The 17,297-nt window shown below is 42.4% G+C and overlaps 1 protein-coding gene across 2 annotated transcripts in view; it reads left to right on the top strand.

Moving 5' to 3' along the window:
- The window catches only part of zgc:66433 (uncharacterized protein LOC321250 homolog), a 76,111-nt gene that overhangs the window by 28,521 nt on the left and 30,293 nt on the right, over nt 1–17,297 (top strand). For both annotated transcript variants that reach the window (XM_039813451.1, XM_039813452.1), the window contains exons 2-4: nt 5,016–5,098; nt 11,632–11,806; nt 14,156–14,282. In XM_039813451.1, the coding sequence (XP_039669385.1) occupies nt 5,016–5,098; nt 11,632–11,806; nt 14,156–14,282 (385 nt within the window). The remainder of the gene's footprint in view (nt 1–5,015; nt 5,099–11,631; nt 11,807–14,155; nt 14,283–17,297) is intronic.

Below are 17,297 nucleotides of genomic sequence, written 5' to 3'. Positions count from 1 at the left end.
CTTTCCCTTCATCCCTCCATCCTTCTCAGAGATGAAGCCAAGGATGTCACCATGGGAAGCCAGCCTTGGAAGTGGGTGCATGTCATGTTTTGACCCCTGACCTTCTGACTTTGAGCTCGATAATTACTCATGAAACTCTCCTTCGACTTGACTGACTTGTTATTCATTTTGTAATACATGCTTATTCGATTTCTTGCTGAGAATTAGATGAGAACTTTGATACAGCATTCATATCTGAGAGCCAGAAGTCGGTTAGCTGGCTGTAGCCTAGCTTAGCTCGCGTTAAATAGTTATAGTATGAATAACTTATAATTTCCTTTTGTCTGGAATGAACAAATGGGATACCATGTGTCAATGAATGAGCTTTAGAGGTGTAAGTAGGCAGGGTTTTTTTCATTTTGGAGGGAGCCAGGCTAGCTGTTCACCCTGCTTCCGGTCGTTATGCTACAGTAACTTAAGCTAACTGCCGCCTAGCTTCAGCTCCATAATGCACACACATGAGATTGGTATTGACCTTCTCATTAACTCTCACCAAGAACAAGAATGAGACTCTTCCACAATTGAACTATAACTTTACACTATTCCTTTCTTTAATCAGGCAGTCATATTGTAGCATTTCTCTGAAAAAAAGTCTCACAGCCCGGCCATATACAGGTTTAATTTTTTAGTTAGTTTTTTAGTTATAAGAGTACATTTTAAAAGGTCAATACTTTAGCATTTGCCTATTGTGGTATGTACGGTTTTTTCACCTGTTGATTGAACATGTAGCCCTGTGGTGGTGTTATTGGGTTTTTAGACTGGTTTCCCTTCTCTCCCTGGCACTTCATCATTTCCTGAGTTCATATCATAGACAACATACTACATGAATGTCTGTGTTTATCTGTGTTGATGTGTAAGTATGTTTCCTAGAGATGTTATTAAGGCTCTGTAATCAGAGAGAGAGTGTGTGTGTGTGTGTGTGTGTGTGTGTGTGTGTGTGTGTGTGTGTGTGTGTGTGTGTGTGTGTGTGTGTGTGTGTGTGTGTGTGTGTGTGTGTGTGTGTGTGTGTGTGTGTGTGTGTGCGGTGAACTTTTGACTGTAGTGTCTTCCTGGGGCATCAGACAGGAAATAGATCGGTCCAGCACTATCAGCTCACAACAGCAACAACACCACCAGTGTGTGTCTTTGTTTATGGCGGTGAGATGCAATAATGTGAATATCAAAATATTGTAAATACCACAGTTTATGGTTTATTTGAGAGGGAATGTCACGGACTGTTACAGTTGAGTTCAGTTGTTTCTATCTCTCTGCTGTAGGTAAAGGTGGCGATGCTGATGATTCTCATGACTTTAACATGGGTTGAGTTGATGATAATAGCTAATGGCTGCGTAATGGTAATGCTGACGAAAGCCCCTCAGCACGTCAACAAACCCTCTGGAATGTTCCATCTGTTTCTATAACACAAACTCACTGTAAACACAGTTGACAAGAAGCTCTCCAGCCGCTTCCTTAATGGAGAGAAAGAGCCTGTTCACACTCAGCGCAAACATGGTTTTCTTGTAAACTTTCTAAAGGAATTGAAGAAATGACAATCATGTCTCTACCATATTTAAAATATGTATTGTTATGCTAATTTGACCCAACTCAAGGTCGACTTATTAGCTTCTTCTGGAGCTGTTAACCATATGACATGGTCTTCATCAGCGGATGGAGTTTGCTCTGATGTCATGGAGACGGGTCTGTTGACGTGGATGCTCAGAAGAGACGATTTTATCCATAGTACTTTGAGAATTTCTTACAGTTAAGCATGCGACTTCCGAGGCATACAATTGGAATATTAGCACTAGACTTCATTTTATGGCGCTGGTATAACCAATGGGTGTTTTTAGAAAACATGAACATTTTGAAATTGGTGTTGGCCGATCGATCTGTCCACCACTTTGGAAATATCTCAACAACTATTGGATGAATTGCTATGACATTTTTGTGCAGGCATTCATGGTTCCCACAGGATTAATCCAAATGACTTTAGCGATCCCCTGACTTTACCTCTAGCGCCACCATGATGTTATTATTTGAGGTTTTAAGAAAAATCAGACATTCATGTTCCCTTCAGGATGAATTGCAATACCTTTGTTGATCGTCTGACTTCTCCTCAAGCAGCATCATCAGCTCAACATTTTAATCTCTCCTACACTTGTGCTGTCACCCAGACCAGTGATAATAAGGCAGGCTTTCATTTAGTTGCTATATTGCACATACGGTGTCATCCCTATGTTCCCAGAGCTATACGTCCAGGATATAAACAATACAAAACATTGTAAGGGATATCTTAAAAATCTGTTCATCCACTGTGAAGATATCGATATCTAAAGTCAAAGTCAAGAAAACTGTCGGCAAATTTGAGGGTTTCAAGCAGATAACATACCAGAGGCGGATCTACAAGGGGACAAGGGGGGGGCAGCTGACACCCCACTGTAGGGCCTTGCCCCCCCAACTGCCCCCCTAACTTTGGTGTTAAAAAAATTGTGCTTGATAAAACAAACTGCCACTATGTCCACAAGCTTCTTAAAACATTGAAACAAACAATTAAGTTTTATTAATTAATAATAAATAATAATTGTAGATGTAATCTTAGCCGAGAGCGGCGTTTGCACAGTCTGGCTCGCACACAGCGAGTCTGCAGCGGTGTGGTGGCCCTGCATCCTGGGTAAAGACTGGAGCAACTGAGCTGCCCCCCGAGCATCATATGGGGGTTCCCATGTACAGTCTTCCCCTGCCACCCTGCCAAGATCTCTTGCTACCCCTTTGCCACCCCATGTAAAATTTTCTTGATCCACCACTGTAACATACTTAGGCAGTAAGCTATGTGGGTAATTAGAGCTGCAAAGATTAATCGATTAGTTGTCAACTATTTAATTAATATCCAACTATTTATCTATTTATTAAATGTTATTATTTTCTAGTTTCTTCACTCCTCTGTGACAGTAAACTGAATATCTTTGAGTTGTGGACAAGACAAGACATTTGAGGATGACATCTTGGGCTTTTGGGAAACACTGATCGACATTTTTCACCATTTTATGACATTAAATAGACCAAACAATCGATCATTTGACAATGAAAATAATTGTTAGTTACAGCCCATGTGTTCAACATATTGACCCAGTGAGTTTTGACCTAAGGAAAAACATTGCTGAGAACATATTAATGTCATATTAAAAAGTTGTTGAGCTGAGGAACATAGGACCCTGAGAACATAGCTACGCTCCCATCTGTTTTGCCTTGTAGTAGCCCATCACAGCTGTTTTGGAGGCTGGATGGTTTCAAGCTTATTTCCGTATGTTGTAAATGAAAAGTTCGGCCTAAGAAAACATTCTCATATCTGCCCTCCCCTCCCTATTCTCATGACGTCCATAAATTCTCGTGAAAATGACTGCACCAAGTGTACACTCACATAGCCACAATTATTCTCAGATGTAAATTTACTGAAAACCATGTCAGTGTTGACTCAGCTTCCTGCCAAACTGCACAGGAAATCTAATTTATAACGTGCATAGCTAACTAGATTTGAGACCCGAGGTCATGTAAATCTTGGTGAATTAATCATCCCTCTGTGTGAGAGAGAGCGGCTAACTGGTTCATCGTGCCGGCGCTGATCTATCACATGGCCTCCAACTTCCTGTCTGCTGGACAAGGCAGACACTTAAAACTGGGGGTTCGTGATTATGATGACCTATGAAACTAAAATTGTATTATAATTTGGAAACGCATCCTAGCCTCTGATACTGTTCTCTGGTACACTAGAGGTTCACTTAGCAGATTAATGAGCTCCATGCTGCCTCACAGTCCGAGCAATAACAAGATATCAGTTTGTAATGGGATTTCAGGTCTGTTTGAGTTTGTGTTGGGGGTTGCTGGGCATCTGCCGGTGCTAAGACGTGAACGTTTTCAGCTGACCAAAGTGGATGGCAGAGCAGAGCAGAACACTGGAAACAGCTGAGATGCCTCCGTTGAGACTGTTTGGATTTTAGCAAAGGATTGGACTGGAGAAGGCATTTAGATCGGACTGAAGTGTAACATAACAGCTTAAGTTTAAATAAGCAAATTGAAGGTTGTCTCAACAATTTAAGAAACACTACACATGTTTAACTTTTAAGGAGTGAAGAAATGGATCAATGTGAATGAATTCAGGAGTTTATCCAACAGGTTTTGAAATTATTGTATAAGGCAGTGGCTTGTCACAGACGTTTTTTTGAGAAAACCAAATGTTTTCTCAAAAGCCCTCGATCTTTAAGGCCGACTTACTGTCTTTCATAGGCTTTAAGCTGGCTCGGTTTTAAAGCTAGAGTGAAGCTATATATATATATATATATTCATCTATTTTCTAAAATATATATATACATATATATATATATATATATATATATATATATATATATATATATATATATATATTGGTGTAATATGAAACTAAATAACTAACTAAATTTTGGAGAGGGAAAAACTGGCATGGCAATGTTTCAAAGGGGTCCCTTGACCTCTCACCTCCAGATATCTAAATGAAAATGGGTTCTATGGGTTCCATCAAGTATTTACAAATGGTTTGCATATTTTTAGGTTTCTTTGCTTGAACAAAAGTGCTAATAGCTGCTGTAACTGGGACGCACCTGGTAATCCTCTAACTAAGTCTGTGCAGTCCTGTGTGATTTCAGGTTACACGTGCCAAGCCACTTTCACTGGCAGTCACGACACTCTCAAACGGGACTTTAATCACTATGTAATCCAGCGAGGGATTAATACAGCTACAAAAGGTGTCTTGGAAGAAAATCTATTTCCTGCTCAAAAATTGATTGTATGCATATATTGTCAGGCAAGCATGGGACTCCTCCCTCACCTTGAGCTTTTTTGGAATGTATCAGTGTTCTGCTGAACTGTGCAAATCAATCCAATTAGTCATGTTATCATTACATTATTGCAAAAATGTTTTTATTGAGGAACAGTTATGCTCATCTATCTCTCTCCCTGTCTCACAGCAGTGACAGCGCTGCCATGGCATCGGAAGATCCAGATGTGATGGCCAATCAGGAGTCTGCTGAGGTCGTGGAAGAGTGCTCAGGTAACAGTTTGATCAAATGTTCATTTAAAAAGTGAATAAAGGCACTCTGGATATGTTATTATAACAAAGTAGCATATCTTCATTTCACATGTTTTTATGTTTTCTTTCCTTTTTTTTCTTCAGTGTGGCTTTTTTGTGGTTACATTTATAGAATTGTCAACTAATTTCACTTTCCACTCTTAAGAAATTGCATGATTAATTGACACTGAGACCAGCTAATTTGGATCATTAGAACCTCGATCACCTTCACACGCCCCAGCTTTTCATTCATATATTCACGAATATTCTATGTGACCACAGCCATGATGTGCAGAATTTGTAATTTATTCATGTTGTTAAAAACAAAACGGCAGATTATCAACAAAAAACAACATTTGCAGTATTTGAATTTCTAAAATTTGAGACACCCAAGACTAGATTAACTAGTGTTTTCAGTGACATGGATCTATCTGCTTATGATGCACAGGCAAGTTTGTGTATTTAAGTTCAAATATTCCAGCAGTACATGAAAGTTTTCTGAATCCAAATACACTCTTTATATTATGTGGCCAGGACCCAATTTGTGTACATTTTGCAAATATCTGGGATCTCATAGACCGTTTAGAAAAAGGTGAAAGGAGCTTTCGGGTCTGAAAAATGAAGCCAGTGCTGAAATGTTTTAATCCTGCATTCTATCTAATGGCCAGCAATGGGGCCAGCAATGGGGCCACTCCATTGGTTGCAAAAATAAGTCCACTTGCTTAGAATTCTATGAGAAAATGACCCCACCAAACAAACAAGTGTATGGCCTCAATCACTACTTTCAAGTCTTTGTCAATAAAGCATGATGTTCATTTAGTAAATTATGGTCCCATTTATTTTAAAAGACGATAAAGCAGGGGTTGCTTTGGGGCGTGGCTACATGATGACCTGCCAATCAGGTCAAAGGCTCAATAGTCTATATGGACGACATTTAATTTCCGGGATTGTTCAGGTGCTGCTGAAAATTCCTCCTGATGTCCTTTTTTTCGGCGGATGTTCCTCACCTTCCTCTTTCTTTGTGTTGGCGTTCTAAACTCTGGTGGATTTCTGAGGACTATGGTTAACCGCTCCTCAGATCTCTGCAGGGTAAATCCAGACAGCTAGCTAGACCATCTGTCCAATCTGAGTTTTCTGTTGCACGACTAAAACAACTTTTGAACGTACACACGTTCCACCAAAACAAGTTCCTTCCCGAGGCTATTTTGCAGAGGCACCATTGCTCTGTCCGGTGCTTAGCACCGCCCCAGACGATTGTGATTGTTTTAAAGAAATGCCAATAAACCAGAGCACGTTTTTCTCTCATCCCGGAATGCTGTGTGGACTAGCCAGACCTTGCTCCCCAGCGCTATGGCGGAAGGTCTGGACATGCGAGACTACTACTTTCAAGCCTTTGTCAATAAAGCATGATGTTCATTTTGTAAACTATGGTCGCATTTATTTTAAAATAGGCGATAAAGCACAGGAAGGTTTGGGGCTACATGACGACCTGCCAATCAGGACAAAGTCTTAGCAATGTGTATCCATGGCACTGTGTACATTTAAATAGCCATGAACTTGTCCATGTTTTTGTCTTTGAGTGTTGACCATCTTACAGTCTGTTTTCAGTTATCACATTTTGGACGCCTGAATTTGTCTTCTTCAGCTTTCAGTTGCAACGTGCTAACCAAGCTAGATAGCTAGCCGGGTGACACGTGTCAGCTGGTTGAAAATCGGCAAAGCTTCTCTTTTAGCGCAGCGCCATTGAAACCACACTGGCTTAGCGCTCCTCCCCAGTTCCATTCTCTGGTCATTACCTGTTCCAACAAACCACTTATCACTTAGTAGGAACATCCGCAAAGTGGTAGATTTTAATATGTGAAGCTCTGCATGTGCTATAGTGTCAAAATAGCTTCTCAGGAACTGCTGCTTTTACCGGTACCATGTCATTTCTCCGACGCTCCATTGTTCCGACCTCTCAATAACCCGAAAACTTCCCTTTGGTCCTACAGCCCACTAGTCCGACTTACGAATCCCACTATATCCACGCAAAGACCCGCCCTTCAATAGCATTTATTGGCCAGGCATCCATGTTTACGCAAGGTAACGTAACTGCATTTGTACAGGTCCTATCCCCTGACCAATTGGCTATCCTAACCTCAACCACTTGAGGTCAAATGCCTAACCCCAACCAATCGAGCTGCTTGGTAGGCGTGGCCATAGTGGGATTTGTAATTTCGCCATCAGCGAGGCGTCGGACTATTGGGCTGTAGGACCAAAGGGAATTTTTCGGGTTATTGAGAAGTCGGAACAATGGAGCATCTGAGAAATGGGCAGTCTCCGCTTTTACCTAGGATGACAATAAACTATTTGTGTCAGAATGGGTGGGTAGTACTAGTATTGTATGAAAGTCTATGAAAATCCATCATATCAGCAATGAGATTATGTACACAGACACAGCAGAGAAGATCAGGGTAGCTTTAACAATCTAGATCTCCTCGCTGCTCTTGGCAGGAAATTAAGGAACAGAGAAAGCTAGCATCATCTCTCTCACACACACACACACACATACACAAAACCCAGATGCACACTGTCTATACAGATGGATATCACACATGCTGCTGATATAATGGGAACAAGGAAGACGTGCATTGGGAGGTCAGGGAGATGTGTGTGTGTGTGTGTGTGTGTGTGTGTGTGTGTGTGTGTGTGTGTGTGTGTGTGTGTGTGTGTGTGTGTGTGTGTGTGTGTGTGTGTGTGTGTGTGTGTGTGTGTATGTGCGTGTGCGTGTGCGTGTGTGTGTGTGTGGGTGAAGCCACAGCAGGAATTTTAGCTGAGGCTCTTTGGGGATTATTGGACAGTGCAACAAAGTGGAAACAGTCTTTCATGTCTGAGTTTAAGACTACATCTAAACTAGGTCCTCTTTTAATTCTGACACTTCAGTGAAAATCTATTATTACAGGACTTAAATAAACACAAAACTTACAGATATAATAATTGCGAGCTATAATTTTATAGTGACATCAACCTGTTCTCTTAGTTATACATAAGAATACACTGCAGAGCCTTCTTCATCTCCCCAAATGTCCTTTATCATCCTCTCCTTGCAGTGAATAGAAAATGAAATGCATCACAAAGTAAAAAATGTTGCTCTTAGAATCAGTATTATTAGGCAAGCAGCTCATAATAGTGTTGTAGTTGATTCACCAACTGTCGATTCTGAGTCAAGTCTTGAGTCCCCAGTGTTAGAGTCAGAGTACGAGTCACCATTACCTGAGTTTGAGTCCGAATCGAGTCACGAGTCCACAGAATAGGGACTTGAGTCAGATTCAAGTCCAAGTCCAGGACTCGAGTACTCCATCACTTCCTGCTACACATAAAGTAGTCAGAAACTTCAGAGTCCTATTTCATGAATGCTCGAGTCCGATTTCATAAATCCTCCGGTCCAAGTCATCAGTGCGCGAGTCCAAGTCAAGTCCAGAGAGTAGCCAATTGAGTTGGACTCAAGTCCGAGTCCAGTACTCCATCGCTGGCTCTTAAATACAAATTCACTCCAGCTCCCCTGACAATGTACTGTACATGTCCTGACCCAAAAACAACGTAGAGAGGTTTTAGTTTCCCTCTCCTCCTCCTCTTTCTCACTCTGTCCGTGGCATTGTTTCCCTGTCAAAGGTTACCATCTTCTCATTTTGTAAGCCAAGGTCAGTTCCCCTTAATATTGACCTTACACTGCTTTGAAATTCCCATGATGTTATTTTTAATATGTATGTGTAGTCATGTTTGTAACTGAGAGAATGTATATTGACCTTCCATTGAAGCAGTGGCCTTTGTCAGCTCTCTTACTGCAGACCTTTAACTTAATAATGTATTGTGCCTAAAATAGTGCACTAAATGGCACCTTCGCCTGGTGTTTCCCCCTTGATTTTTCATTTTGGCAGTGCAGAAAGGCCTCTGAACCATCATCAAAAGCTGCTTGGAAGCTCCTCAAGTAAATATAGTAGTTCACTTAAAGGTCTGGGCAAATAAGAGGAGAATTTGCAGCCAACATTTCTTACATAAACTGTGAGGTTTGATGGCAACTCATCAAAATAATGTTACAGGTGCTATATTTAGCCCTCCATGCAGATTTGTACTTCATTTTGTGATTTTTTTTAAAACTGCTTGTATATGTACGTATGATACAACATGTAAAATCCTTAATGTAAAAATAAATAAGCTCAATCCTCTAGCGTCTTTGCCCTGGTTCCAGGTTGAGATTCCAAACATATTTCACTGTGATTTAGTTCCAACCAGAAAGTGTATTTTAAGAGAAAGGAAGGAATGCTCAAGGATTCCCCACGAGGAGAAAGACAGAAATGACACAGCTAGTTTATAAAGAATGTGTGTCTTTTTTTATGTCTCTTCTAAAGCATTTTTGTGGCTCAGGGATGTGAATTCTCAAAATAGTTAGATCACAGTTGTTGTTTTTTTTCACTGCTCCTTCTTTGTTCACGGTTCCTTTTGCCTATGTTTCCCTCTGTTTTGTATCTCAACACTGTCCAGACTCTGGGGATTACTACATCCGTCTGTTGGGACAGTATATGCGATCATTTCTTCATTTGGAGATGCTCCAAATTAGTTTTTGTCAAAATGAGGATGTGTAATGAGTGTGTCTGGCTTTTGTCTGTATTGCAATGTTCATTTACAATCTCTGGTCAGGTCAGAGGTCATGGAGTGGACACATTATGCAGTGTTCTGCTGCATATGAAGCTGTCCTATAGCACTGATAGAGGGTAACTGCAGATTATTTATTTTTCAGACAAATTAAACTTTTGAATGAATCCCAGGATATACCTTTTGGTTACATCACTGTTATGTGACCCAAATAATGTATGTAATAACACATGAAACCACGCCTCTTTATTTTCATAAAACATTGTATTTTTTCTTAAATGAGCATAAAAATGATAATAATTACCATCAGTCATATCGATTAGGATCTTAGATAATGTTAGCAATTAATTGCGGTTAAACAAAGAAACGGCGATACTTAAAAAATATTGCGATAAGACAATTATGCAATAATTGTTACAGGCCTACTCACAATGGACAGTATAAAAAAAAAAAAGTATCAATACTGATGCAGCAGATATTGCCTATTTTATCCCTGCATTTGTCTTCCTTGTCAAAACCGGCTGCCTACATTACCCACGATGCAACTCAACCATCAACAGTTTGGACAGAGATTTTTGTGTGTTATGCTGATAGCGGTTGATGTTGCAATGAAATTTTGTTCACACATTCATGTTCTCCAGAAGATGAATCCTACTGACTTTGGTGATCCCTTGACTTGTCCCTCTAGCGCCACCAGCAGGTCAAACCTTTTTGTTGCTACAATACCTACTACACTAATGACAGCCTCAGCTGGACTTTGTATTTTAAATCATAGACTGTTAAAATATACAGTCTATGATTTTAATCTAATCTAGCAAATGTTAAAGTGCTGAATTTATAAGCTAAGATGTTTAACATGGCGAACGTTATCCTGCTAATCATCAGTTAGCATCATGTTAGCATTGTCACTGTGTGCATTTTAGCATGCCAATGTTAGCATTAAGCTCAAGAACAGCAAGATTGCGCTTAAAAACAGCATCACAGAGCCGCTAGCATGGCTGTAGTGGGGGCTGTGTTTGCTTCAGGTATCAGCCGGACATGCTATAGATCCAGGAAGTCCAGTTTGAGTAACAGATCCATTAATTTGACGGCTTATCAGACGCCAAAATGGTGCACAGTGCTGTATTCTTGGTACAAAGTAACCTACTAGGGATGTGTGCCTGCATGTTTGTGATTGGCCACCGCAGTGTCTTGCCAGATGATAGAGTTGCGTTGCTGCAGGTTTTGTTTTGCCACAGCCCCGCTGTGCCACCGGACTGCTTTCATTCGAATAAATGAAGAGGCTGCATTTTTACATGCAGAGCACAAGTTGGTCTGAACGTGGCCTTAGTCTTGTTATTAAAACACAAGGATAAGGACATTTTTCTTTACACTGACTATTTGAGTTGAATAGAAGACTACATTTTAAGACAGCCTGTTGAATGTGAGACAGAGAGAGGACCAGTGGGCATTTCAGGTTCTAGATGAGCGCCTTGCTGACTGAATGCAGTGAAAGCACTTTGTAGCTGTTTAAGGAGTTATAAAAAAAGTTGTTGAGTTTTTCCACTGCAGTGCCAATGGAGGTGGACTCACTGGGGAGGGGGGAGGGGGGAGGGTTTACAAGCAGAGGAGTGTGTGTGTGGGAATCTGTCTTTATGTACTTCTTTATGTGCATCAGTCTTGGTGTGTAGTTTCTTCAGGGATACCTACCTAGGCCTTTACAGACAACACAGGGCTAATTGCTGAATGTAGAGTCCCGGTGAGGGCTGTGTGTAAAGACGCTGTGTGGGTAATTGTCTCGTTAACATATCACTGTGCAGTTCGTTGTAAAGAGGAAAAGGTAAATGCAAAGGGGGTTCAACCAGTTTCTTTAATTTGCTCTCTTTTCTCAATTGTCTTCACAGGAAAGAAGAAGTCCAAGTTCCAGACGTTTAAAAAATTCTTTGCCAGGAAGAAGAGAAAGGAGCCGCCAGCCGCAGGAGCAGATGCGGGGCTTAAAGCCAGCCAATCAAGTGACAATGTCAGCAAAACATCCGAAAATAACACGCTCACTCGATCAGAGAAGGACAAGGGCTCTGGGTAAGATCACACACACACACACACACACACACACACACACACACACACACACACACACACACACACACACACACACACTTTTATTGAAACATCTACACAGTTAGATACACATGTATGCTAAGTGCCTGTCAACTGGATTAAAAAAATACTTCTATGTGGTTTATTTGGTGAATGTTTGGTTTAGCCTAAGTGCTACATTTTGCGTCTCAAATCTGCAATCTCGCCCATTTTGCTTCCCATTAAGCTTTATATTTGTTAGAGAAGGTTTACAGAATGCCTCCTCTAATCCTTTCTGTTTGGACTTTGAACTGTCCTCATCACATTTTCTCTAAGTCAAGTCATTGCCGACTACTCCAATTTCTTCCACCACAGTAGTTTTTACTGCACACGCAGCACACTATTAGCGTTTCATTCATAATTGTATTTGTGTCAGGGTAGAAAAGCCTTTTAAAAAGGCGTTTAGTCCGTCATGGTACACTAAAACCGAAGCTAATTAAAGGACAATTCCGGCGCAAAATGAACCTAGGGGTTAATAACACATGGGTGCCGAGTCGACCGTTCTCTGGGATATGTTTTCATGCTAATCGAATGTGTCTCTAGCTTGAAACAAGCAAAACCGCTAATTAGCTTATAACGCTAGTTGTCGGGGCACGGGTAAAGTAAAACGAAATTGCTATTTCTATACCACTAACAAGGTTCAAAATAGCACCACACTTCCACGGTAGCATAATTCGGGTCCCTACATGTAAACCGAAGCATTGAGAACTTTGTAAGTGTACGGACAGTTTATTAAAAAGATAGTTTAAAAAGACAGTACCGTTCACGTATACAGGCGGGCGCCATCTTCGGAAAACAGCCACGACCAGTCGAACGACAAACACCATGCTTGAGCTACGTTACTGGTTACTGGTTACACAGCGTTCGTCGTTCGACTGGTCGTGACTGTTTTCCCAAGATGGTGCCTGCCTGTATACCTAAACTATCTTTCTATAAACTGCCCGTACACTTACAAAGTTCTCAATGCTTCGGTTTACATGTAGGGACCTTCTTTATGCTAACGTGGAAGTGTGGTGTTATTTTGAGCCTTGTCAGTGGTATAGAAACAGTGTTTCCTCGACAGTATGTTGATTTGACCGTGGCGGCCCCCCACGGCAACATTTCTGCCCCCCACGGTATCAGAAATAGGACTGCATTGTTAGAGTGCAAGTCGGAGAACTTTTGTATTTTAGGTGCATTATTTACATGCTGAAGTAGTTACACTGCATTAAGATAATGTAACTAATAGTGGGTTTGTGGTATTTGCTACAGAATGCTTAGCCTATGCTTAGCCTGCCCCCACTGCTAAAATAAATCCTAAAGGAAACACTGAGAAATAGCGATTTCTTTTTACTTTACCCATGCCCCGACGACTAGCACTATAAGCTAATTAGCGGTTTGCGCTAAAATTGGTCACATTCGATTAGCATGAAAACATGTCCCAGAAAACGGTTGACTCGGCACACATAGGGGTTACTTAACTCCTAGGTTCATTTTGCGCAGGAATTGTCCTTTAAATAGATTTTGTTGGCTTGGCAGATCATTAAGGTGAGACGACCCACCCCAATGAAATATGAATCCAGTTCAAGCAATGTCAACTTTTTTTTTTTTTCAAAGATATGCTCAGACGTTCCAGTGTTTTAGTCAGCCACCACTTATATTACACCACACGCATTTTTAACGGGTTCACCAACAAAACACAGCCGCTGACAGTAGATGCAACGTGTCATTGTCCTGCAGCCCAGTTTTATGTGTCTACCCAATTTGTTGGTGTTCCCCTTGTCTATTTAGACAATCTTCTCTTGTGTGAAAACGGATAGAGATAATTTAAGAAAGGAAGATCATGTTTTAAGATCCATCTCCTGTTCTCCCTCAGCTGAGGCTCGTGGCTTCCTGTTTTCATAACAAGTAGTGGAATGTGTCTTCCTGTGGACAGTCCTAATTTCCTTTGTTTTCCTAGGCTGTGCCACTTCCTGCCTCGTCTACTCTGGACTTTTCCTCGCTGTCACAGGATATACTGTATCTGCTCCAATTTTATTGAACTTTCCCCTTATAATCATTAGGGAATACGGCACAAAGTAGTTGGACAAAAAAGAACTTAATAAGAGATTATTGATTTATTTTAAATGATTTTCTTTGATAAAAGAACAGAATAATAATATAGGGTTAAAAAAACAAACAATGTTTTAAAATCCACTGACCCATCGGGGACTCCCAACATCCAGTTCGCTTTTATTTTGATTATCATGTTTTCGAATCTGTGAAACATCACTTTCTGCTTTGTTTATTTCTTCTTCTTCCTGTTTCCCAAAGGTCAAAGATCAGCCTGGGCAGCAAGGCCTTGTCCCACGACTCTGTCTTTGTTTCGGACTTGTCGGAGGCCAACGAGGCTCTGGGGGCATCTCATGACAGCATTCACGGGAAAGTGAAATCACTACAGGTAAATAGACATTAACAGCCTCCCTGGTCTTTTGGTTGGAGAAACTGGTTAACCAGAAGAGCCTAGTTTCAGTATCTCTGTCTTTTCCTGGAGAAATAAAAAAGTGTCCCTGACCTTTGACCTTTGACCTGCCTGTGGGGACAGGCAAGAGAAAAGAGCCTTTGACTGCAGGTTAATGAGGAATAATAGACACATAAAGAATCACTGTCTGCGTGTTTGGGAGTGAGTGTGTCTATGACCCTGTACTGTTCTCAGCTGTCATAAGCAGTATTTATCAATAAAGGAGCTGATAGAGAGAGACAGAGCGGTACCAGCTGATCTGCTGTATGTTTACTTTCTATATTTAGTCAGACGGGCCGGGCTGATGTGTATCACAAAGGGAGGTTAAAATGAAAGCGTCTGTCAAAGCAACATGAAGGAGTGCTTGATGAAAAGAAAAGCAGACAGACAGAACAAATGTCTGTCACAACAACGGGCTAAAACAGGAAGACATGAGACCCAGACAGAGGGACTGACCTTAAACTGCTCCACTGAGCGATCCTACAGGGGAGTGAGAAAATTAAACACCATCTTAGGGGGGTTTGCTAACTTTGTGCTGTAGCTGCAACACAGAGAAAGTGTTTAGTTTGGGTCTGTTTGCAGATGAGACGGCAGTCACACAGTGTGTGTACGGGAGGCCAGCAGACAGAAAGACACGGGTGATAACAATCATTTATAGAACAATTTCACAAGCAACACTGCACAAGTATTTAGATTAGCTCGAAATAAAACCTTGAGGGTACACTGATTTGCATAAACTGACTTTACTTTGGAAAACAATCTGATGGAGATTTCTTTACCTTGAAGTAAATGTAAATGGACTGTTTTTATATAGCGCTTTTCTAGTCTTAACGACTACTCAAAGCACTTTAACATAGTACAGGAACCATTCACCATTAACACACATTCATACACACCTACCGAGCGGAGAGGACCGCGGCGCTGGTTATCGCCGCTTCTCCGTCTGCTATTCATCTGCTATTCGTCTGCTATTCTCTTGTGTTTGTGTTCGCTGTACCCCTACCTCTGGACAGCCTCTGTACCTCTGGACAGTCTCTCTGCTGGTTCCCGCGAAGCCGCTTCGGGGCTCCTTGACCGGACTCTTGCCTCGTCGGTTAGCCGCAGCTAGCTGCGCCCCCGTTCACCAAAACGTGGCGGCAAATCCTAGCTGCTTCGGGCGGCTAACCCGATTGCTGACCTCCTCCTCATAGGCAACCTCCACCAGATGCGCCGCGACCAAGACTAGACATTCCTCTCCTTCCGGTCATGCTGTGGATCATTTTGGCAATCACCTCATTCATCCATCTCCACCTCCACCTCTGTGCTCCTAGCCCACGGCTAACCCACTATCACGGAGCTTCCCGTCCCTCCGCTCGGCATCATGATCAAATATTCAACTCTGCAACTGGTCCAATTCGCCACTAATACATCATTCCATCCTGCATCCCAGTCATCAAACAGTTCGGACTTCTACGTCGACGCCGTTACATCCACAGAAGCTCTCGCGCAAGTTTGTTTTCTTCCACCACGGACAATCCATTCCATCCATCTGGTCACCTGCGACGCCTGTTGCACCTGTCACCCCGCCATCTGAATGCTTCACCCACTGGTTCACATAGGGCTGAACGCATCATCAGGCTACACACAGAAACCCGGACCGGACTACAGTGCTTTTCCCCACTTCACATACACTCAATCAATTCTCCAATCATTTTGCTAATCGGCTCACTGTCCCCCTCAACTGCAATACCCCACACCCCAACGACCACACGCACTGCTAACGGGACAACCTCAGATCTCTCCAGCCTGCCCCCATCCCACCACCCTCTCACCATGCCAACTTTGCCCTCTTCAACACCCGCGCTCAACAATAAAGCCCCTGCCCTCCATGAACTAATCCTCGACAACACTCTTGACTTCCTTTTCTGCTCACCGAAACCTGGCAACAACCCAACGACTTCTTCTCCCTCAACCAAGCATCCCCCTGGCTACAACTACATCTGCAAACCCCGCCCCTCCCACCGTGGAGGTGGCCTCGCCGTCATTTTCAATCAGAACTTCCGGATCACAGAACTCACCCTCCCCTCAGTATCATCGTTTGAATATCTCGGCTTCAAAACTCTTTCCTCCATGACAGTCATCCTCATTTACCGGCCACCTAAAACCAAATCCTCCTTCCTCTCTGATTTTACTGAACTCCTCACACTAGCCTCATCTCTCTCTCCACGTCTGCTGCTACTCGGTGACTTAAACATCCACATGGACTCCCCCACATGCAAGCTCTCATCAGAATTCAAAATTTTACTGGATAACTTCTCTCTCACCCAACATGTCACATTCCCCCACCCATGAAAAGGAAATCACATCCTCGACCTGGTTTGCTCCACCAACCAACCAGTGCTCGACCTCCATCCATGCCTCTTTCCCCTCTCTGATCACAAACTGATACGGTTCACCATCCCTTCTCCAACCCCACGCCTCCTCAGAGAAATCACCTTCCGCAACCTCAAATCTATCAATCCCCACCATCTCTCTGACCTGCTCTCCACCACTCTCCACCTGGACTCAACCTCACCTCACCCGAGACCTCACAGACCACCTCCAACCCCACCTTGTCTACCTCCCTCAACACCCTGGGCCCCCTCAAAACAAAACTCGTCACTTTTAACACCTCTTCACCCTGGTACACACCTGCACTCCGGAAAATGAAACAAACTGGCCGGCAACTGGAACGTCTGACAAAGAAACTCCCTCACAGTCCATCATGAAGCCTATAAATCCCATCTCATCGCCTACAGCAACAATGCCCTCTTGTGCCATAATCTGTCTACCTATCTCCACCATCCTCACCGACCCCTGCCAAAACCCCAGAACCCCTTCTTCTCCACATTGAACAACCTCATCAAGCCTCCGGACCAACAGCCTCCTTACCTCTACCCGGATCTCTGCAACTCATTCCTCCACTTTTTCACTGAC

Source organism: Perca fluviatilis, chromosome 10, assembly GCF_010015445.1.
Source record: "Perca fluviatilis chromosome 10, GENO_Pfluv_1.0, whole genome shotgun sequence".
NCBI lineage: Eukaryota > Metazoa > Chordata > Actinopteri > Perciformes > Percidae > Perca > Perca fluviatilis.
This window is presented reverse-complemented; position numbering and strand designations above follow the sequence as displayed.